At 44.0% G+C, this 21,751-nt stretch overlaps 2 protein-coding genes across 6 annotated transcripts in view; one reads left to right on the forward strand and one right to left on the reverse strand.

Annotated features, from left to right (window-relative positions):
• Positions 1-10,552, forward strand: part of B3GALNT2 (beta-1,3-N-acetylgalactosaminyltransferase 2) — a 62,246-nt gene extending 51,694 nt beyond the window's left edge. For all 3 annotated transcript variants that reach the window (XM_018042268.1, XM_018042270.1, XM_018042269.1), the window contains 6 exons: positions 2,967-3,150; positions 5,289-5,414; positions 5,971-6,130; positions 6,794-6,850; positions 7,902-8,060; positions 9,669-10,552. In XM_018042268.1, coding sequence (XP_017897757.1) covers positions 2,967-3,150; positions 5,289-5,414; positions 5,971-6,130; positions 6,794-6,850; positions 7,902-8,039 — 665 coding nt within the window. In that variant the 3' untranslated portion in view covers positions 8,040-8,060; positions 9,669-10,552. The remainder of the gene's footprint in view (positions 1-2,966; positions 3,151-5,288; positions 5,415-5,970; positions 6,131-6,793; positions 6,851-7,901; positions 8,061-9,668) is intronic.
• TBCE (tubulin folding cofactor E) overlaps positions 9,174-21,751 on the reverse strand; it is an 86,287-nt gene continuing 73,709 nt past the window's right edge. For all 3 annotated transcript variants that reach the window (XM_005698988.3, XM_018042267.1, XM_005698990.3), the window contains 12 exons: positions 20,492-20,591; positions 19,192-19,294; positions 17,664-17,740; positions 16,315-16,410; positions 15,719-15,783; positions 15,561-15,625; positions 15,095-15,247; positions 14,129-14,282; positions 12,712-12,780; positions 11,963-12,022; positions 9,653-9,744; positions 9,174-9,463 (listed from right to left, as the gene is read on the reverse strand). In XM_005698988.3, the coding sequence (XP_005699045.2) occupies positions 9,371-9,463; positions 9,653-9,744; positions 11,963-12,022; positions 12,712-12,780; positions 14,129-14,282; positions 15,095-15,247; positions 15,561-15,625; positions 15,719-15,783; positions 16,315-16,410; positions 17,664-17,740; positions 19,192-19,294; positions 20,492-20,591 (1,127 nt within the window). In that variant the 3' untranslated portion in view covers positions 9,174-9,370. The remainder of the gene's footprint in view (positions 9,464-9,652; positions 9,745-11,962; positions 12,023-12,711; positions 12,781-14,128; positions 14,283-15,094; positions 15,248-15,560; positions 15,626-15,718; positions 15,784-16,314; positions 16,411-17,663; positions 17,741-19,191; positions 19,295-20,491; positions 20,592-21,751) is intronic.

Here is a 21,751-nt window from a genome sequence, read left to right on the forward strand (position 1 = left end):
AAACTTGCCATTAAATATCGAGATATAAAGTTTAGGGATCTTTAATTTTAGTCCAGAGATTTTTCATAAAACTATGAGACCACTCTGCCAGGGGTGGTATCAGCTTAGCTCACCAGAGACTAGCTAATGGGCCACCTGGGGAAAACTCAGGTCAGGAGGCCAGGTTCATAAAACAGCTCACACCTGGGGGCGGGCACAGGTGTGCACACCATCTGACTCAGTGTCTCGCGACTTTCTTTCTTGTACCAGTTGTGGCAACTCTGTACTGTCAGGAGACTTTAAAACTTGAGGGGCCCTTTAGACTTCTGGCACTGATCTCTTCTACAGAGAGCAGCTACTGTGCCTTGAACAACTGTTTATCTTAAATTTTCTCTCTGAGGCTAAAGGATTAAGGTTTGGGTGAGAAAAATTCCTTTCAGACAAGAGAGAAATATCTCTCTTTTAGGGTAAAGGAATTAGGAATTTTAGGGTAAAGGAATTAGGAATTAGGAATTTTAGGATAAAGGAATTAGAATGAATAGATTTTACTTCTTATGTACTGGATATATCTGAAAAGCTGACTATAATTTTTTTTTAATCTGAGAATTTATGTGCTGTTTTAAAAGAATCACGTGGTACACAAATTCTCAAATTTTGTTGGGTGTTAGCATCTCTCTGGCTGCGCCCTGCCTCAGGTTAGAAAGTTAAGAATCTTCAGGATTGGAGCTCAGATACCTGTATTTCAACAAGCTTGCTAGATGGATTTGATGCCTCTAAAGTTTGAGAGGCTGTAAACTGTATGATTCTTGTAGATAGCACCTAGACATATGGTCAGATTTAAAACACAGATAGTATACTCAGTTTCCAGATATATGCAATGTAAGCCCAAGTGTACAATCTGTTACTGAAAAAGCCTGTATTTAATTTCTGCTCTTATTACCAACCATTTTCCTATTGCCATAATTTTATAACACTTCTACTTCCCTTCAAGTGTTAAATTGTGTATATTTATCCTTACCTTTAAAGTGACAGGATGTTACAGTAAGAATTGAGAAGGGACCCAGGATCATTTAGGCCTGTGCTTCTCAAAGGGTTGTTTGTGGTCCACCTACATCAAAGTTACAGGAAGTCACAGGTTAGAAATACAGACTCCTGGGCCCCGCTGACTCTCTAGGCTTGAGGCTTAGAAATCTGTATTCCGTAAGCATTCCTGAGAACCACAGACTTAGTCCAGCTCCCCCTTTTACAGATGAGAATGCTGAGGCCCAGAAACGTGCAGTGTGTCCACTATCCCGCAGACAGTGGCAGAGGCGGAGATCAGAAACAGGTCTTCAGCCCGCGCTGCAGTCTGTCTGCAGTTACAGAGCGGAGCACTGAATGACTTCTCAGTTTCCTTCCCCCACCGCTCAGCCACCCATTTGTCATTTTTCAGAGATTTTCTAAGTTGACAAAATCCTGTGCCAGTGAAAGAATTGCTGCCTTATTTGAGGACAGTCCTTGCACAAATGTGACTAATGATTCATTAGCTTGTGAGATGGTAATTAAGATGTCTTTTAAGCACATTGGTAATCATTTTTATTATGGAATAGCATAGATAATCCAGAAATAGTGCTATTAAGAAACACTCGTGTCCTTGTTGCTTAGAACTAATAAATGTTTACATTTTTTCATATTTGCTTTTTTTTTTTTTGGAGAAATGAAGCATTTCAGATACAGCAGAAGCCCCTCCCTCCTAGGACTTCCTACCCCTGCCCCTCCTGCTCCCCTCAGAGAGGACACCACTGTCCTAAAGCTCACGTGCATCCTTCCCAGTCTTACTATCCTACTTTCTACTACATACGTATGTAACTCCTATAACATACAGCTTTGATTAAAGTATCTCATAATTTGTACCTGTAGTATGTATAGCAATTGGCAAAATATGTTTTTTTCACTCAGCATTATTTTTTAGTGCTGTTCCTCTTAACATCCAAGATCAGGTTGATTTTTTAAAAATTTTATTTTATTGAAGTATAGCTGATTTATAATGTGTTAATTTCTGCTGTACAGAAAGTGTTTCAGTTAGAAATATATATATGTGCGTGTGTATGTATATATACATATATGCTTCTTTTTCATATTCCCTTCCATTGTGGCTTATCACAGGATATTGAATATAGTCCCTTGTGCTACCCAGCAGGACCTTGTTGTTTTATCTGTTCTATATATAAATAAATAGTTTGCTCTGCTAACCCCAGGCTCCCAGTCTGTCCCACTCTCTCCTCCCTTTCCCTCTTGGCAACCACAGGTCTGTTTTCTATGTCTGCAAATGTTTCTGTTTTGTAAATAATTTCATTTGTACTGTTTTTTAGAGTCTACATATAAGTGATGCTGTGTGGAGTTTGTCCTTTGCTTTCTTACTTCCCTTAGAATGATGATCTCTAGGTCCATCCATGTTGCTACAAACGGCTGCATCATTCTTTTTGTGGCTGAGTAGTGTTCCATTGTATATATGTACCATCTCTTTACCCGTTCACCTGTCAGTGGACATTAGGTTGTTCCCGTCTTGGCTATTGTGAGGAGTGCTGCTATGCAGGTTAATTTTTTTAACTGCTGTATCCCATTATGTGAATATACCATGATTTAGCCATTCTCTCACTGGTAGGCATTTAGACTGGTTCCATTTTTCACTGTCACAAACAGTGCTGCCACAAATACCCTTGTGAGCGTGTAAAATAATGTCTCTGGGAATGTATCTACAATTGGACTTAGTGAGTCACACAGTCAGACACCTTCAGCCTAACCAGGTGTTGCTGAATTGCTCCCCACAGTGAGCCCCTCGGTTTATCCTCCCACCAACAGTGTGTGGGAACCCTGGCTTCCCTCCCTCAAAATTCCTGACAAACGTTTTCTGTTAGCTTGCCTTGGGAGGAGTATTAGTGTGATGATGTCACAAGTTCTAGGTCTTAAGATTGCAGCAGCTCTTTTTTCCAACTCTCTCTTTTTAGAAGGCGATGCTCTTTTAAAAACCCTTCATTCTCGCCCTGGAAGACTTCTCGATCACATACATAATCTCCACGAGGAGGATGCCTTACTAAAGGAAGAAAGCAGCCTCTATGATGACATTGTGTTTGTGGATGTTGTCGACACTTACCGAAACGTTCCTGCAAAACTACTGAACTTCTATAGATGGTATGTTCTAAAAATGTTGGCTAGATGTTGCTTTATTTTTCTTTTGATGTAGAAGCAGTTTATCACTAACATCAAACCACTGAGATTTTTTTTAAACAAACTAACCTAAGAGCCCTGAGCGCCTGCGGTGTGATCTATCATACCCCACTTCTTTGTGAGGACTCATCTTCTGAAATGGTGCCTTCTTGTTTCTCTTAGCAGATCCATAATGTGAGTGCTATTAATCAAAGGCAAGGTAAAAGATGTTTCACTTTGAGTCATTCCTGCGTTTCCATAGTTGTCTGGAGCCAACATTAGGTGAAAATCCGTGAGTTTGAAAGTGGTTTTCATCCCCACTCACCTAATATCTCCAGTTTACAGTCACTCACACCCAGGTTACTGATCTGAGTTCTGTTCAGCTGAACATCCACATTGTATTTCTGTTCTGTCCCCCACTCATTGAAAAACTACCTGCCCTGATTCCAAAACCTTTAATAAGATGAAATTCAACAACCCTTAGAGTCTACCATATTGTTACTTCCCAGACCCTCCAGTATTTCTTGGGTCTTGGTTGTAACTCCTTTTAATACCAGCAATAAGTATATAGTAACTTATTAATTGAATACAAGTAGTTGTTAATATTACTAAGTTACTCTCGAGTCTTGTAACTTTCTGTTGAGCCTCTGATACTGTCTACCCTGACTGTAGATGGAAAACCTTCAAACTCTCTCCAGATCAAACACATGAAGTATACTCACATCCTTTGTCTTTTTTTTCAAACTTTATCAGAGAGCTTGTTGCTTGATGAGCCCCAAAGACTGTCCCTTCTGTTCCTTTCTGTTGCTCATGGGAAATTACCAACTTCTGGTCCTGAGGGGTAGACAGTTAAATTCATTTATGTCGTTTCATAGCTGGGGCAAGTCAGTATAATTTTGGAGTCCTCTTGTGGTTAGAGGGCAGATATAAATAAGAGTTGGAAGTGTGGGTATGCCCAGAATACCAGGATTAAGTTTGACAGCTGTAGTAAGAGGAACCTTCTTTTCGCTTGAGGCCACTGATGGGGCTCCTGTTGGCGGGGCCAAGGCAAGGACCTAAAGAGGTGAGAGGTAACGGAGGTCCAGGTGGTGGAGATCAGGACTGCGGAGGTCTAGGGCTTTCCATAGGGAGCTGATTCTCAACTGTGGAAGTTCAGGTTTTGTCTTTTCTGCTCGCATATCTCTGTGATCTTAGTCTCTGCCACTCTCTCTGCCAGGACACTGCAGTGACCTAGTAACAAGCTGTGTGTCCAGGCCCGCTTCCCACTCGTCCCCAGGCTACCCTCCACACTGTAAAAGACATCTTTGTTATTCATGCATCTTTATCCAGGGGCTCCATCAGTGACCTCAGTGTCCTTCATCATGGAAGTTTATTTCTGATTAGCAAGTAAATAGTACGTGTATCTTCTGCTGTTAACTGAAAATAAAACTTCAGAAACATCGGGTTATGCTTTCGGTTGTGGAGCTGTTGTTAAAATTCACCATTTTGTGACCTAATGAAACTTTTTCTCCAGACTTCTTTAGTTCTAATTTCTGTCATCTTACTGGTTCTTACTTAAGCCTGGGTTTTTTAACAAAGAGGTGCAGGGATTGGCAGTGTGAAATTGAAGAGTCAGTTTTGTCTGTAGTTGCCATTATATACTTTTTAATGTCTAGATAAATGAAATCACCCTCTTGTGCCCTCCAGAAGGTCATTTGTGATGGCTGAATTACTGAAGATCGCTTCTAAGGGAAAATGTATTTCAGTGTTTTCGCTCAGCTTTTTAAACACCATAAAGCGCCTGAGTGTAGTACAGACAGCAGCAGAGAACACATCCTTTTGTGTGCCGCTGTTCTGTGAAAGGCACGTGTGCCCTCACCCTGGGCCTCTTGTTAGGAATGCAAGGGGCAAAGTTCTGCTGCTTAACAGACATGCTGGCCTGACCTGTGCAAGGCTTAAGAAGCGTTTGATTGTACGTTCCGTCTTCTTTTCCATTGTGTTCTTTTCCTTAACACCTTTGCAGGTTGGCCCGGCCCTGCCTGCTGGGCCACTCTGCTAACATGGCAGCAGCCGTCTCCCCTGAAGGCAGGTGCTCTTGATATTGGAGGGGTGCCCTGACTTTGTATCCCTCTTTTCGCCAACAGGACTGTGGAAGCAACCAGCTTTGATCTGTTGCTAAAGACGGATGATGACTGTTATATAGACTTGGAAGCTGTTTTTAATAGAATCGCCCTCAAGAATCTGGACGGGCCTAATTTTTGGTGGGGAAAGTAAGTTAAATATTGTTAGCGTCGATGTTCATTTCATGTACTGAGCACATGTAGTTAAAAACTATGGCTGAGATAGGAAATTCCCTGTTAGGCTCCTGAGTTACTATGTTTCATTAATCTACAATTAAAGGGGAAACAACTCTTTTAAATGGAAAATCTCAGGCTAATGTAATGAAGGGGGGAAATTAACGTGACTTTTATCATCGTGCCCTACAAGTACTACTGAAATTAGAAGCTGCTGTTCCTTAAATGTATGATACATTTCTGAAACCATTTGCTATGTCTCTAAATATGGAGTGGTGATTTATTTTTCATTTATTTTTTTAATATATCTATGCAAGATGATTCAGAAACGCCATGAGAGAATTTAACATATCAGTCTTCTATATAAAAAACACCACTAGTTACTTAATTCCTTAAGACTAAAATAATAACCTCTCTCTTTCCTTGCTCCTGTAACCTGTTCCTTTGTAGTGTCAATTAAGGACTCAGGCTTAGCTAGGGGTAGGTACGACCTGCATCCGAACAACAGAAGCCGGCTCACTTTCAATCTTAGTTTCAGACTGAACTGGGCAGTTGACCGGACCGGGAAGTGGCAGGAGCTAGAGTACCCCAGCCCCGCATACCCCGCTTTTGCGTGTGGGTCGGGGTATGTTATCTCCAGGGACATCGTCCACTGGCTGGCTGGCAACTCGGGGAGACTGAAGACCTACCAGGTAATTAAGGACTTCTGACCTAAAAGTCCACTCATGAAGCAGGTGTTTTTTTTTTTTTCAAACTCGACCTAGTATTTCAGCCCTAAAAGCAGAGCAGCTTCCCTTGGGGAATGTATGGTATTCCTTCTATATAGGAATCAGCAGCCCTCAGAGGTTAGGGATATACTTCTGTCCCTTAAACCTTGGCTGTAAATTTTATTCCTAAGTCGTCTTTGAACGTACTTCTTAGGTTTTCAGCCTGTATTTAAAGGCATAGTCCCTGGAGGAGTGTAAAGATTGTCTTCAGCGTGCTTAGTCTTCCTTCTTATGAATAAAAGCTTTCTTTTTTTGGCTGATTCTGGCGAGTGTCAATAAAACAGCTGTGCCTGGGCCTTAGATCCACAGTCTCCTTCCTGCTGCTGGTGCTGGAAGTTCAAGGTCCGTGCACAGAGGGGCCGGCGCCTGCTTAATGTGTAGCCTCACTTCATTGTGGTGTGTATGCTTCACGTTAATGATGGCCGGTAGCTTTCACTTTGCGTGTCAGTGTTAAAACATGCTCGGCATTTCATACTAGGTTAGTTAGAGAAGTACAAAGAGTACATGTGGGGAGTGGGTGTGACTCTGTCTTGACCAGTGAGACAGCACTGAAATTTTTACTTTCTGAACCTTCTGCGGCACGTGTAGGGTGAAGATGTAAGCATGGGCATTTGGATGGCAGCCATAGGACCTAAAAGATACCAGGTGAGCAAGCCAGAGCAGGGCTGGCCGCAGGGCTCGGGAGAGGTGAGGTTTCTCTTACCCAACCTTGGGCAAAACTGTGAATGGAAAGTCTTCGAGCGTCGTGACAACTGTGCACCTGCTTTAATTCAGTATCATTGGCCAGGGTCTCATAAACCAAAAAGGAAGTGTTTTAAATGGAATTCTCCGACCCACAATGAGTAAAGTGTTTATACATTTTTATACATGTCATTCAATTCTTTGCAGCTATAAAATTTACAGGAGTTGGCTGACTTCAGAACCCGGCCATGAGACAGCTCCACAGAATGAGACTCCAGCAGCGTGCCCACCTAAGTGGGGGCTGTGGTTCCAGGTGCTCAGGGGAGACCCTCCCCAACCCACCCACCTAGGGTCAGGGCGGAGATAGAAAGCCCCCCATTTCCTTTATACCCCTGGAGGTGCTCAGCCATCAGGGCCACAGCTCTCTGTGGGAAGGAGTCTGATTATTATGTCCCACCTTTTTATGTTCTCGAATTGAATGAAATCTGTACTCTGCGATATTACTGGAAGCAGAAGCCAGTCGATGGAGCTGGGAAGTAGGCTGGTGGGTGAGAACATGAACTCTGCTAAGATTCCTTTTTAACCCTTCCTACTCAGCCTACCAGCACGAACTTCACTGTAACCTGAAGCGAGTTTCTTCACTCTGTTTCTCATTCATGACAAGGAAATAATTCCTAGCTCACAGGTTATTGTGAGAACTAAACTGGATAATACCTAGAAAGCCCTGGTACTGTCCCCAGATACCGTAACCGGTTCTCCAGAACGCATGCTGCGTTCACAGTGCTGTCGGGCCAGCTTTTCTCCAGTAGCAGAGACGACTCTGCGTTTGTGGCTCTTTGTTCCAGGGTCTTAGGGTCCCTGCCGCGTGCTCGCTCTCCCCGTGCCCCATAAGCTGAGTGGGCTCACACACGCGCTCGTCTTTGAGATGACTGCCACCTCACCGGGCTCTGGAAGTGCCCGTGGACGCCCGTTGTGTCTGCAGCAGGGGGTCAGCCTGCATTTTGTGTTCCGACAGGACAGCCTGTGGCTCTGTGAGAAGACCTGTGAACCAGGAATGCTGTCTTCCCCGCAGTACTCTCCGCAGGAGCTCGCGCAGCTGTGGAGACTAAAGGAGCTTTGCGGTGACCCCTGTCGGTGCGAAGGAAGAGGATGAGGTCGATCTGCTGTGTTAAAGGTCAGGGTGGGCGAATGACCGGCTGAGCAGAAGCCTGAGGTTTGGCCGCAGAATATATGGTCTTTCAGGATAATTCTTGGCTGGCACTTTCACTTCTCACCAATGTGGTATTTCATGTGGTTGGTATTTCTTAACATTTGCACAAAATTTCCTTTTTAAAAAACAACAGATAACTGTAGTACAAGAAAAACTTACTTATATATTGGAAGATGACTTGAAAAATACCAAATCGTAAAAAAAAAATTCCTCAGTCCTGTTGCGTCATTTTGGTTAAAACTTGGCCTAGTTCAGAAATCTTGAGTATTCTAGTCTGAATTTCAGCCTGGAATGCAGACTAGCTCTGGATAGCTAAGTAGGATAATTACAGGCCAAAAAGAACTCATGCTGTGTGACCTGTGGTCACTTACACCAAAGTGGGGGTTTCTGGAAATCAGGTCTGATTTTATAAAGCTCAGTGAAGTGGGCAACCTGAAAAGGAACCACTGTAATTCTCACTTCTGGACTCCGGTTTTAAATTCATTCATTAAGCAGACTAAGTTCCAAGTATTCTTTTGCCATTTAACATAAATCCTGAAGATCACAGCTGTATTAATACTCCTTTTTTTAATGCTAAAGTTTTATGAATATAAGTAAAATCATACCTCTCAGGGTTTTAATGCCATAGGAAAGGATATTTCTAAGTAGATGAAACTATTTTGCTTTCTTCCATTGTAAAATGTTTACCTAATATAAGTGAATTTCAATCAGAGCTGGTAATCTTCCTTAGAAAGAATGTGTGCTCAGTTTAGGGTTTAACTGTAGGGAAAAGCACATAATTTTTCTAAAAACAGTGTAAGTGTAACATATAACAGTGTAACAGTGTAATATATAACATATATATGTTATGATCTCTCTGTCAGATATATTACATAGAGGATATGTTTTCTTCAGTTTAAGATTTTCCCAAATCAGACAAATCATTTTAGTAATCTTTTAAACTAATAGTATAAATAGAGGATCCCATTAATACATCACTAACTTCAGATTTTTAGACTAGTGAGGTTCTATTTAGTACTTATCTTCTCATAATGAAATATAGTTATGAACTATGAAATAAAATCTGAAAATCATTAGTAGGTGCAAAGCCTTTATTATTGCTATTATATACATGCCTAGAAATGTTTTCTTCCCTATGAAAAATACAGCTATTCTATACTTAGAGCAAGTCGTAAATCTCTCTTTTTTTGGAAAGACTTGTCCCAGTACATCATTTATTTTCAGTGAAACCCAGTCATGATACATGATCAAACCTGACTTTTACTAGTTGGCTGTTACCATCGCACTAGTAGGCAGTCTCCATTTTCCACAGAATAGAACTGTAATGACTGCAGGTCATTTTCTAGTTCAATCTCTTTGCCCGGCATCTAAAATTAGAGCAGAGAGGTGGGGGTGATTAAGACAGACGTGACAAAACACGTATGCCCACCCACACCCCAACAAAGATACACGGTTTCTATTCAGAATCAAACCCTGTTACGTGAAGACTTAGCTCAACAGTGCGTCAGACTGTGGGAAACTCAGCTTGACTTTGCGTTTTTTTCTGGGCAACTTACTTTGGGACTTTCGTAGGACAACAGAAGTTCTGACACAGGAACTTTGAGGAGACGTGACAGCAAGCCTTTCACCTTTTGAACTGTCATGGATTCTGTCGAGGAAAAGAAAAAACATCATCAGTTCTCGCAGGTGACAGCTACCCGTAAGACGAGCTCCCGTGCCAAGACCACACTGGTGATGAGAGCTGCCACTGTCGTCCCGCACCCTGTTTACCCAAGTAAGGACCAGGGGACGGCTCGCCCCGCAACGTGGGCCACCAGACCAGGGCCTCACACCACGTAGGGGCTTGTTTGGGAGGCTGTGGGGAAACGGAGCTGATGTCAGACCTAAGTGCCCTTTGCTGATGACTCTTCATATCATGTCTGTGGTGTTTAATATTTCCTCCTTATTCTGAATAAACCAGAAACTATTCTCAGCACAGAAATAAATGTGAGTGAAGTCATTAACTTTTAAAACCTGTGCTTGCTTACTTAAAGGATGCTGGCGTCAGGTGTGGGCTCAGTGAGGACTTGTGTCCGTCCCTCTGGCCTCGTTTCCTCCTCTGCACAGTGAGGTGTGGAGCCTAATGACCCACGTGCTCCAGTCCGTGGTCGCTGCGGTATGTCCTGTGTGCGGCGCACACATCAGGGGCCACTGGGCCCAGGGATGTTACCGAATGAGGAAATGCTTTGCTTTGTCCAGAAAACACTATGAACTTCTTTCCAAAGATGGGCTGTGGTAAATATTGGATATTCTGATTATGAGAAATAGTTTTTCTGAAGCTTTAGCTGGAGGTACAGCAATAGTGTGTTCCTACAGATATGACATGTATTCAGAAAAATATTTTTCTATCAAACATTTTTGTAAAAGCTGTGTCTTTATGAAACTTGTGATAATAAATGTTTTTATTTTAGAATAAACTTGCCTTTTCTTGTTTATGTATTGAATATAGACACTAAATGGACATTTACAATGTCGATCAACATAGTTTGCTCTTTTATTTGTGATATGTGATAATCTTGTCCTTTCAAAGGGTTTAGGTGGACTGGCTTTCCTTGTTCAGAGGGTGGTTAGTGATGGCTTAATAACTCCGACCGCTGAGTTTAGAGAATATACGACTCAGATTTAAATTGCTTATAGCATAATTATTACATATAATTTCTCCAGATTAATCTGTTAATTCTACTTGAAGGTGAATAAAGCTCAGCCCATGAACACGGTGAGTGTTCCAGGAGAAAGGACGGCCCCAGTTAGATGAACACAGACCTAATAAGAGCATTCCTGAGCATTCCCGCAAGTTGATTTCATGTAAAAGAAGGAAAAATGCAAACATGTCCAAAATCAATTATGTTAACAAAACGTTCGAGTCCTCTTTCACTTGTCTGTCCCCATTTTTAGGGTCCTTACTGGCAGTATTTTAACTTGAAAACAGAAAAATGAAGGGGAACCACTAATTTTAAGTCAGCATTACGTAACAGTAGCAAAATTACATGCCACAGGGATAGAAACTGGGTTGCTAGTAAGGAAAAATGGAGCAATACTGGTAAGTTGCTATTAGATGATGGTTTTCAGTCGTAAAGGTACTTCTTTGGGCACAACAAAAGCCCTCCATAAGGAATACCAGGATAACCTTGTTTTATTTGATAAAAATCAATGTGAATTCACTGCACTGACAGGCAAATGGAAAGGTATTTCACTAGAGTCATTTACGATATTTTACTTCTTCAAGTCCTCACTGTGCTAAATTTAAGCTGTTTATATTCTAGTATTTAACTGTGAATCAAGTTTAATCTTAAGCGTCAGACTATATTTCTCTTTTGGGTGAAAAGTAAGTTACACTGATCCTTTGACGGAAACTTTCAAATGTGTCCATTAAACAGTGTCCACGAGCTGTCTCTGCAGGGGCTCCTGACTGGTAAGGAGTAGCAAGCACTCAAGCCAATGCCACTGTTTCTCTGGCCCAGAAAAGCCCCCAGAGCAGTCTTGTGAGAACTAGCCAGCAGAGGGCCTCTGGGAGCCCCCTGAAGGGTGAGCCATTAGGCTCCTGCCTCTGGGTAAAGAAGTAACCACACATACGGGCTCCTGATTCTAACAAAACTGTTTTCTAGACAAGCCAAGAAGTTATGGGAGACTCAAACTTTTTGGCGGGGAGGCGTGCACAGGAGGAGTAGGTTTAGCATGATCAGTTGTATTTTAGAATGTAGAAGACTGGTGAACACTTACAAGCTATAAAAGCCCACACTCTGAATGAACTGTTCTACTTCCAGCTGCCTCATGGGAGGGCCAGCGATTCAAAAGCAGAAAGAGGGGTGAGGGACATTTATTCTTACCTGGCAGTTGTTTCTCTATGACTTTCTGATCAAGTTGATTAGGATATTTTATCTTCAGTGCTTGAAAGTAAAAAGATTAACTGACATTAACTGAGCCCTGCTGGAGGAAGGGTTTAAATCATACACATATTAACAACAGTGACCAAAGAATGCAGCTCAAATCCCACTAAAGGAACAGGACTTACTGATGTTTAAAATTCCTTCTGTTACTACTTCACTGAATTACGGCAACAAAAATAGCTGGACCAACATTCTGCTGCTTTCCCTTTTCCCTTAAGTACTTCTCTCCTGACAGTTACCTAAGTTTTTAAGTTCACGAATTTCCAAATCACAGTTCAACTCACTATTCAGATACTTCCTACATTTATAACACTGTTAAGTATGTTTAAAGCATGGGGATTGCTAACATGTTCAACATTAGAATTTAGGTTTATTTGAGATCATTTCTTTAAAAATTAAAGTGCCTGTCTAGGTATTTACTTAAGAGAAACGAACAGTCCTTATTAGGTCATCTTCTCAGGGCTTCCTCGGTGGTTCAGCTGGTCAAGAATCCATCCCTGGGTTGGGAAGATCTTGTGGAGAAGGGAACAGCTCCCCACTCCAGTATTCCAGCCTGGAGAAGTCCATGGACTGTATAATCCATGGGGTCGCAAAGAGTCAGACATGACTGAGCGACTTTCACTCATCACCATCTGTGTTAGCATCTAAGGACTCGAATATAAATAAGCAGTCTTTGAATGTGTTCTTACTTAGTAGCTGGTTTTTGAGCAAAAATGGTTGTTGTGTTTTCAGCTCCCCATCTTCAGGTGCACCGTATTCTGTTTAAGAAGAAATGAAAAAGAAGGAGGATAAACCAAAAGGCCACTGTTGGGGGGAGGCGGGGTGGGAAGAAGTGTATAGGGAAGTGTCAACCTAGCCTTCTCTGATGAACCCAGCTGCGGCTGGGATGGGAACCTGGGCTCTGCTTCCTTTTATCTGGTTACTTGGTTACTGTATTTTTTGGAGGGAAGGACAGACGGCAACCGCTTCCAAGCCTGGAGCCCTCCTGCCATCTGCGTGCCGCGTCACTAGTCCTGGGAGACGCCATCCCGAGAGACTGGTGAGATGAGGCCGTGCCTGCAGGTACTTAGGTGCAAAATTTCACCTTTGGTCACAGTTCCTGTCCTTCTGGGTCCCGAGAAAAACTCCACTCCGGGCACTGTCACCGGTTTCAGCCAGTATGCGCAGTGCTGGCTTGGGTGCTCAGAACTACCACTGGAACCCAGGTACACTGCCAGGAAAAGCAGCCTCTACGCAAGGCAGAAAGAGGAGGAGGAGGGACTGCCGTCCACCTTTGGCCAGACCACAGCAGGAGGGGAGACCTGAGCCATACCCGCAGGGCAGCTTTAGATCCTTGCCTCCCTGCCCCTGAGTGATTCAGAATTCACCTCAAGTGGCCAGGAAGTCGGGCCAGCTAATGGAGTAATTTGAAAGCAATTCCCACAGGCAGCTTTTCTTCCTCAAAGATGTTTCAGCCTGAAGCGTTTATGCAGTGAGCTCATATTAGGAAAGATATAAAAGAGAAATTGCATAAATGTGAAATTTGGAATAAAAATGAAGTCAAAACAAAATGGAAAGTACATCAGGGACAAGGAGCCCTGGAGTCAGAGCATCAGTGTCCAGGGGGCCAGGCTGGAGCAGGTCAGAAAGCGCCTTGCCCACCAGGGGCCAGGATGGGCGAGCGCTCAGGAAGACAGTGTGCAACTCACGAACGTTAGAATCACCCGCAGAGCTTCAAAGAATACCAGTGCCTAGGCTCCACGTTAAATGCTCTTCATTAAAAACTCGCCAGGGTTGGAATGATCTGGAGTCCTTCCTGCCCTTCCTAAAAGGAGGAAGTGGTACCCACCTCCTGAAACTGCAAGCTGGGTGAGTACGTGAAGAGACGAGCTTTTGGTGAAGAGCTGCTCTCCCCTCCTCCCCCGCTGAGGTGCTGCAGATGTACCTTCTCTAAAGACAGCTGTTTAATTATCTGCTCCCCGCGAGCTGCAGGAGCCCCTCTTGTCCATTTAGCTGCCCAATGGAGAAAAGCAACAACACGGAGGACCTCCTCTAACACCCACGGGAAACCCTGTCCCAGTGGGGATCCCCCAAGCCCAGGCGAGGGCCCTGGCGCACAGTACGTACTGAGGCAGAGTGCCTGGTATCTAGGATGGGCTGCAAGAAATTCCTCGTTTGGCCTGTTTTTCTCTGGATCCTGATGTCCCCCGGCTTTTTTCCATTCATTTCCAAATGCTTTTCGGTAATCGAGCTCAGCCCCACGTCTCTCTTCTGGTTCAATCTACAGGGATGTGAGAAAAAAAGCAAATCTATTAGAGCATTTTTCTAATATGTGTGTCTGGCACCCTATCCTCCACTGCTACTGCTGCTAAGTCGCTTCAGTCGTGTCTGACTCTGTGCGACCCCATAGACGGCAGCCCACCAGGCTCCCCCGTCCCTGGGATTCTCCAGGCAAGAACACTGGAGTGGGCTGCCGTTTCCTTCTCCAACGCATGAAAGTGGAAAGTGAAAGTGAAGTTGCTCAGTCGTGTCCGACTCTAGTGACCCCATGGATTGCAGCCTACCAGGCTCCTCCGTCCATGGGATTTTCCAGGCAAAAGTACTGCAGTACCCAGAGAGAATAATCAAACTGAGGCAACGAGACAAATTTCTACCTTTCCTTTGTAAATTCACAGATCCACGAGTTTATTCAGAAAGAACAACAATCTCAATTTTATCGTTTTCTTCATGAGTGTATCTGCCCACGAACCAGTTTCTGGACGGTGTCTGCCTGAGGCCCGAGGCCACACCATGAGGTTGTTGGGCTGGAGTAGCTGACTTCTGAGAGAGTACCTAGTATTCCACTGCCCAACCCTGCTCAAGTGACAATTAATTGGACTGGAGCAGCTGAACAGTGGTTTCCCCTGCAGGTATCTGAGTGCAACCCCACCTGCTAGGCCGGAAAGAACTGCCACAACGCAAGTGCACACGGGTAATACCATTTGAAGGAAGCGATACCTGACTGCCTTTACGATCCTCAGCTCCAGCGTCTCTTTACACTGGACCATTTCGTTTGCAGTTTAAGAAATACCTCCCCAGGACACTGGCACTCACCGTGCACTTGTTCAGGGTCCTCAGCTGACCAATCCTGGCGATGATGAACTGCCGTGTGGTCTGGGCATCTTTGCTGCCTTCAGTCAGGGGGTTTCTCGTGCAGGACAGCGCCTGCAGACTCTGCAACTTATCCAGCTCGTTCATAAAGGACCACTGAAATCCCAAGCACATGAAGATAAACATGTTTCAGGCTAACTTTTCAACAGATTATTTGAACCAGTAACAGAAAAGCAAGCAAGTTCCATTGGAGACAAGGAATTTCATCCCACAGCGAGCCCCCACCAGGAAGACCACGTACTTTACAACTGTGCTGTGGAAACTGACGTATGGGTTTATATGAGGAGTTTCACTCTGAGGAAGTGTTTCTCTTTCAACTCAAAATACTCCTTAAGAGCAGGAGCCTACAAACAGCATCCTAAAAGTGGAAATAGGTAATGCAGTGCACGCGTTCTGAAGATACGCTTACCTGCGCTATCTGATTGTCATTTAGTACCAGGTACTGCAAGGAAGGAAACATGGAGGTTTTGCACCCTAGAAGAAAGAGAATTAAGTTACACAGCAGAAGGGGGAGAGAGCTGAAGGGTGGGGGTGCCGGGGAAGGGGTGACTGAATAATCTTGGGTACCAATTCCCGCGTCCGGAAAATGTATAGAAGAAATTCCAATGTCAGAGAGGATTAGTTGTTCTAATCTGAAATGTAAAAACATTCAATTTGATTACACAGAACAATATGAAATGCCACGTGCTATCCGAGGAGACTAGATGTGTACATTTTTTCCTGCACCCTAGCTTTTCATCCTGTGTGCGATGCTGGGGAACCATGAGGTCCAGGGTAAGGCGCACAGAGCAGCTTGCTGTGCCATTCTGCTGGATTCCGAGTCATCAAAACACCTGGTGCCTCCTGCAGTGCTCGCTGCTGAATGGGTTTCAGGAAAGAGAAACAGACTGCCCCACGCTTACTGAATGAAAACTTTTGGTATCAGCATCACGGCCAAAATACTCATCCTTCGAGTATCACAGTGCGGGCATAGACTACATTGTACATGGTTCACAAGTCATTTCGTGAATTCAAATAAAAATTTCGCAAAGGCAATTAACTGAATTTGGGATTTCCATCCTCACTGTCTCATAATTCCACTGAGAAAGCATAAACCGCATAGGATCTGTTCACTAAAAATCTACTAAATTCTACTGTAACGGGCAATTTTAGGAGCAGGTTACCTGGGCAGATACGCTACTAGAAACAGCTGGTTTTCATCAATTGATTGATTAGAGGAAAGGTCTAACAACTTCACTGTCTGTAGAACATCAGTTGGCCTGTATGGGAGATAAAAATTTTTTCACACAGATTTGTTTTCCAAGATACAGCCTTAAAATACCTGGCTGTGGTGGTAAGGAGCGATCAGGGGTGTGGGGGTGGGGTGGTAGGCAAGTGTATGATATGAAAGGCCCCGTAAAGGATCCTGGTGGTGATGGGAGTGTCCTGATCTTGACCGGGCCAGTGTCCTAGCTCTGATACTGAACACAGCTATGCAAGCTGTTGCCAGTGGGGGACATGGGAATGGGTACACGTGACCTCTGGCCACTATTTCTTATAAATGTATGTGATTCCAAAATTAAGAGTTTTTTTAAAAAAACTGTGTCTATATAATAAATAAACAGAATCATTCTGAACAGTAATTTCATTCATTTGAGTCCTTGGAGAATTTGCTATAAACTTGTCCATGTTTATTTTACACATTAATGATATCAACAAGAGAGGAGGATTAGGCAACAACCTGTTTAACTGACAGAGAGAACAAGCTTTCTTTACATACAGGGTCATCCCTGGGTATCCCTGGGGAATTAGTTCCAGGACCCCTAAGGATACCACAACCTGAGGATGCTAAGTCCCTTATATAAAATGACACAGTCTATGCCTATAACCTACATATATTGTCCATATATTGTAAATCACCTGTAGAGTACTTAAAACACCTAATACAATGTAAACAGTTCCAATGCACGGCAAATTCAAGTATGGCTTTTAAGGAACTCTCTGAAATTTTTTTTTCCTGAGTATTTTCGATCTGTGGTTGGTTGGATCTGTGGACGCAAAACTGGGGGTCTGGAGGGCTGTACACTGACCTTGAACAGATAACGCTAATTTAAAATCCATTATTTAATCCTTACAGGTCATCCTACAGAACTCCCACTTAGAAATTACATATGTTTATGTAAAACTAATACAATTCAAAGCTTAAAAATGTTTAACTTAAAACTTTTACTCTGAAGGGGTTTCCTCAATTAGAACCTCTAGTGAAGTTTGAGTTGACAGTCTAATTTGGGGGGGCAATGAATAGTAATTGTTTTTCTTATTTGAAAATTCTTCTAAAAATTAGGTATAAATAGGAGTATTTATTTATTCAGAATGACTAAATGATATACAGCTACTTCTCAGAGAATGTGATTACATCTCTTTACTCTTGATGTTTGGAAAAACTAGTATTTCAATAAATATAAGTGTTCTGAACTAAAAATAAAAAGAATGGCTAAATGGTGACAGATGCATTGATGTAAACCCTGGTTACCTTTCCGAAATGACGATATTGTTAGACTCAAGGTACAGTTTCTCAAGGACAGGCCAGCCAGAAGCACAGCAGAGCACCTGAGGGGAAACTCAAGTCAGGGTGAAGAGGCCTCAGTCACTCCCCCGTGTGTTTATTACTAGAACTTCCACATGAATTCAGTTTGGCTCCTCTTTTAGAAATAAATGCCTTTGGACATTTTGTTACAGATTCTGTCTCAGGCCAGGAGCGCTGGTTGCTGCTGCTACTGTTGCTAAGTCGCTTCAGTCGTATCCGACTGTGCAACCCCATAGACGGCAGCCCACCAGGCTCCCCCGTCCCTGGGATTCTCCAGGCAAGAACACTGGAGTGGGTTGCCATTTCCTTCTCCAATGCGTGAAAGTGAAGTCGCTCAGTCATGTCCGACTCATAGTGACCCCACGGACTGCAGCCCAGCAGGCTCTTCTGTCCCTGGGATTTTCCAGGCAAGAGTACTGGAGTGGGGTGCCACTTCTTTCTCCGAGGAGTGCTGGTGGACAGCTGATAAAACTATGGTGTTAAGGGGCAGAGCTTCAATAGCATGGGAGCACACAGTCTGGGCACCCGGAACCCATCGGGGTAGGCATCCGCCCATCATCCAGGCATATCCTGACCTGTACAAAGCGGAACTGGAGATGGTAACTTAACACATTCTCATTCCTGGATACAGTTCACTTAACCAACAGAAGGAAACTGATGTTAAACACCTTTCCTCACGTCTCGATGCCAACCTGGGCTTATAGAGAATGTGCTAATAGGACAGACTCTCCGCAACTGTTTACAGTTTCTCACTGGACGCTGACTGCTACCTCCACTGTGCCCTCCTTCCTGTTTTGCATGGAGAAGCCCTCAAGGAAGAAGTCAGGTGGTGGAGGCACGGCGGCCCAAGGGCAAGGCCACTCGTCTCTCCAGAGGTCCTCTGGCGGGGCTTCACAGATGCACACTGCACTCATCCGCCCCTGGTTTGAAACCACAGTGTTCTCAGTGTGTGGAGTCAGTCGACCTCTGACCTAGCTGAGCAGTACCAGATCTAGACTGCAGAGGCGGCCCGGCCCAGGACTCAGAGTCCGCTTTCAAACCCAGCTGGGTACCTGAGCAGTGGCTTCGAGGAGCTGAACCCCAAACAAGAAAAGGGTATGAGAACCTTTTTGCGGCTCGGCCTCAGCCCTAAGAACACTCGCGGGGAAATTCGGGCAGCTGAAAGGCTTTTCAAAGCCTGGCATGCACTTCGTGCAGACTGCTCAGGAGACACCAGAACTAACCAGAAGAGCCAAGAAAGAGGGCAGATTCAGAGATAGAAAATTCTACTAACTACGAGGATTTTGTAACCCTCTTCTGTTAGGCTGTTTAAAAGAACCTTATTATCTGGATAACAGGATGATTAAAATGAAGCCACCGCTGGGCTTCACTCCCTCATTTAACCAAGAATTTAAAACTACTTATTACTAGGTAAAAAGCAAAGAGTCAGACACAGCTGAGCAACTGAACAACAAAACCAAAGATACATAATTACCTCTGCCCATGTTATGCCTGTCCGGTTAAGGACTAAAACCTTCAGCGTAGAAAATGCTCTGGTTGGAGAAGGTGAGCTCGAGGGAAACGTTAGTCTATTTTCACTGTGTAGAAGAAAAGACATGATGAGCTTATTATTGTGACAGAGGAGGCCCAACTGAGATGGTCACTGGCGACAGTTTGGGATTTAACATGAGGGGTCTGGTTTGTTTCAACCTTAAATCGCAATTATATTAAAAACAAAATGTTTCAAGACTACCTAATTTTTAATAGTTACAATGCACAGTTCACTGGTATCTGACATGAAAAGGTGTGTTCACAGGGTTAGGCTGCCAGGTGAGGCTGCAGATTATCTGAAACACGAGGCTCAGGGATCGATCTGTGAGGTCAGCTGCCGTTCTGGATGCTGTAAAATCCAGACCTGCTCTCGAGAGTCTTACAGATGTGCTGGACTGTGAGCTAGAATTTTGCTTCTGAACAGAGCCTGCTGTCAGTACGGACGAAATAAATTGCTGCCCTTTAAGTTCCCTCTCAAGATCCTAATCTCAGAAGTTACCCCACATCTTTTTTCAGAAGGTACCCCATATCTTGTCATTTTTGAAGGACAATATCAGTAAATAAAGCATATTAACCCTTATTTCTAGAGGAGGTGATACCATGGGTCAAAATATATTCTTTGCTCTGTTTGGAAGAATAATTAATTTAGGCCTGTATCTGCTCTGTGGAACCTGCGTGTCAGGTACAACTCGCCTGTATGTGTGAGGCTGGCTCAGATGTGAAAGGGGGAGCCTGGCTGAGCCCTTGGAAAGTTAGCTCCTGAGATTAAAACTAATCAGATACTCAAGAAGCCTTGGCAAACATCAGTAAAATACAGAGCTCAGTGAAAAGCCCTTATCAGAAGTGAATTAAACAGTGCCTCCACTGAAATAACTCATTCCTAAAGCAGTTAAAGGCTAGAGGGTTCAGAATGAACAAGCACTTTTAATCACACCTCCTTCTCCCCAGTTAAATAACAAGGTACCCAGATGACCCATCTTATATGGTCAGGCTTGTGAAAAAACATGAAGCCCTTCCAGTTCAACATGGTAACCTAATGTTCCATCTAATCAAAAGTAAAACACATTCCCTATTAATGAATTGCCTCTTGTGACCATTTAAAAAAACTAAAAGAATATTAAAGAATACGTTAACCTTCAATAAACTCGGCTGTCCTTCCCTTCACTCCCGCAGAGATGCTGTGAAGGAGTAGGAGAGGTTAGGACTTCATAATCACGTGCAGTTAGGCAACCACCAGTTCATACCTGAGGTTGAGGACTTCTAGGTGCTTGAGCTGACTGGCAATATCTATAACTTCTTCCCATGAGGACAACAGATTCTTTGACAAGTCGATGCTTCTAATATCTGAATGCACGTGCTAAGAAACAGTAATACGGAAAGATGCAGAAGAGGACAGTTGTTACCTCGGTTCTGCAACGTGGGAGTTTTGCCTTTTCACTTTACGCTTTCTAGTCGGCTTGAAATTTTTTTCATGAGCACATACTACTTTTACCCCTTTTTAATCATCCAGGTGTTCATCTAGAAACTAAAAGGTTCACTGTCACATACTGCTTGCTTGAGGCAGACGCAGTCGAGTGAGTGGGAACCAAATGTCGTTAACAATGATCCATTCCAGCATTACTCCCCCATCGAAATAACAAAAAAGGAAAAGACCCAACAGAGATGGTAACTGATCTGTCCAGCACCCAAGGTGTACCCACATATACTGCCTTTGGTACTGTGAGGCCCCTGCAGCCTTATGTCAAGCACTCAAGTCTCCTCCCAGGGGGTACTGCTGAACTCTGCACCCTAGGAACCCCCAAATAAGGAGAGGTGCCTCCAGGGGGTCTATAGCAGTTACTTTGGAGACGTGTTCAAAAGGGCTAAGAATGACCTGGAATTCTGAGGGTCTCCTATAGACTGGATGGGGTTGGTGTGATACCCACCATCCCTGGTACAGGAATCCAGAGTGGGTAACCCAGGACAAAGAAGGGCCCCAGATGCCACACAGGATGGTGGCAGTGTGTGCCATCAAGAGGCAGAGGAAAGCCTGAAGGGCTGGACCCGCTCAAAGAGGATTGTACACACTACTCCAGTATGTATGGAAACTGTTCCTCTATCTTACAAATAACGACTGGAGACCAAGTGTCTAGCAGTGAACACGCCCATCAAAAGCACATGCATCTCTGGTGTGCCAGGTACAGACATGCCTCAGAGTAACAGAGCTGGGCCTGCAGCAAAGGAGGTGTCGGGGATTTATACCCAGTGCTCACGAAGGCCACCTGACCGAGAAGGTGACCTGTGGGCAGAGCTGAAGGAACTGAGGGAATGCCACCCTGGAGAAGCGCATTGGGGCAGAGGGGACGACAGGAGCAAACGCCCTGAAGCTGGAATGGGTTTGGCCTGTGGTGGGGGACAGCAAGCTCATGTCTGCCTGCGCAGATAGGGTGGAGGCACTGGAAGGGAGGCCCCAAAGCCCAGGTCAGAGCACAAAGGGCTAAGTTTCTGTTAGTCTCTGCCTGCAA

The sequence above is a fragment of the Capra hircus genome, chromosome 28 (assembly GCF_001704415.2).
Source record: "Capra hircus breed San Clemente chromosome 28, ASM170441v1, whole genome shotgun sequence".
Taxonomy (NCBI): domain Eukaryota; kingdom Metazoa; phylum Chordata; class Mammalia; order Artiodactyla; family Bovidae; genus Capra; species Capra hircus.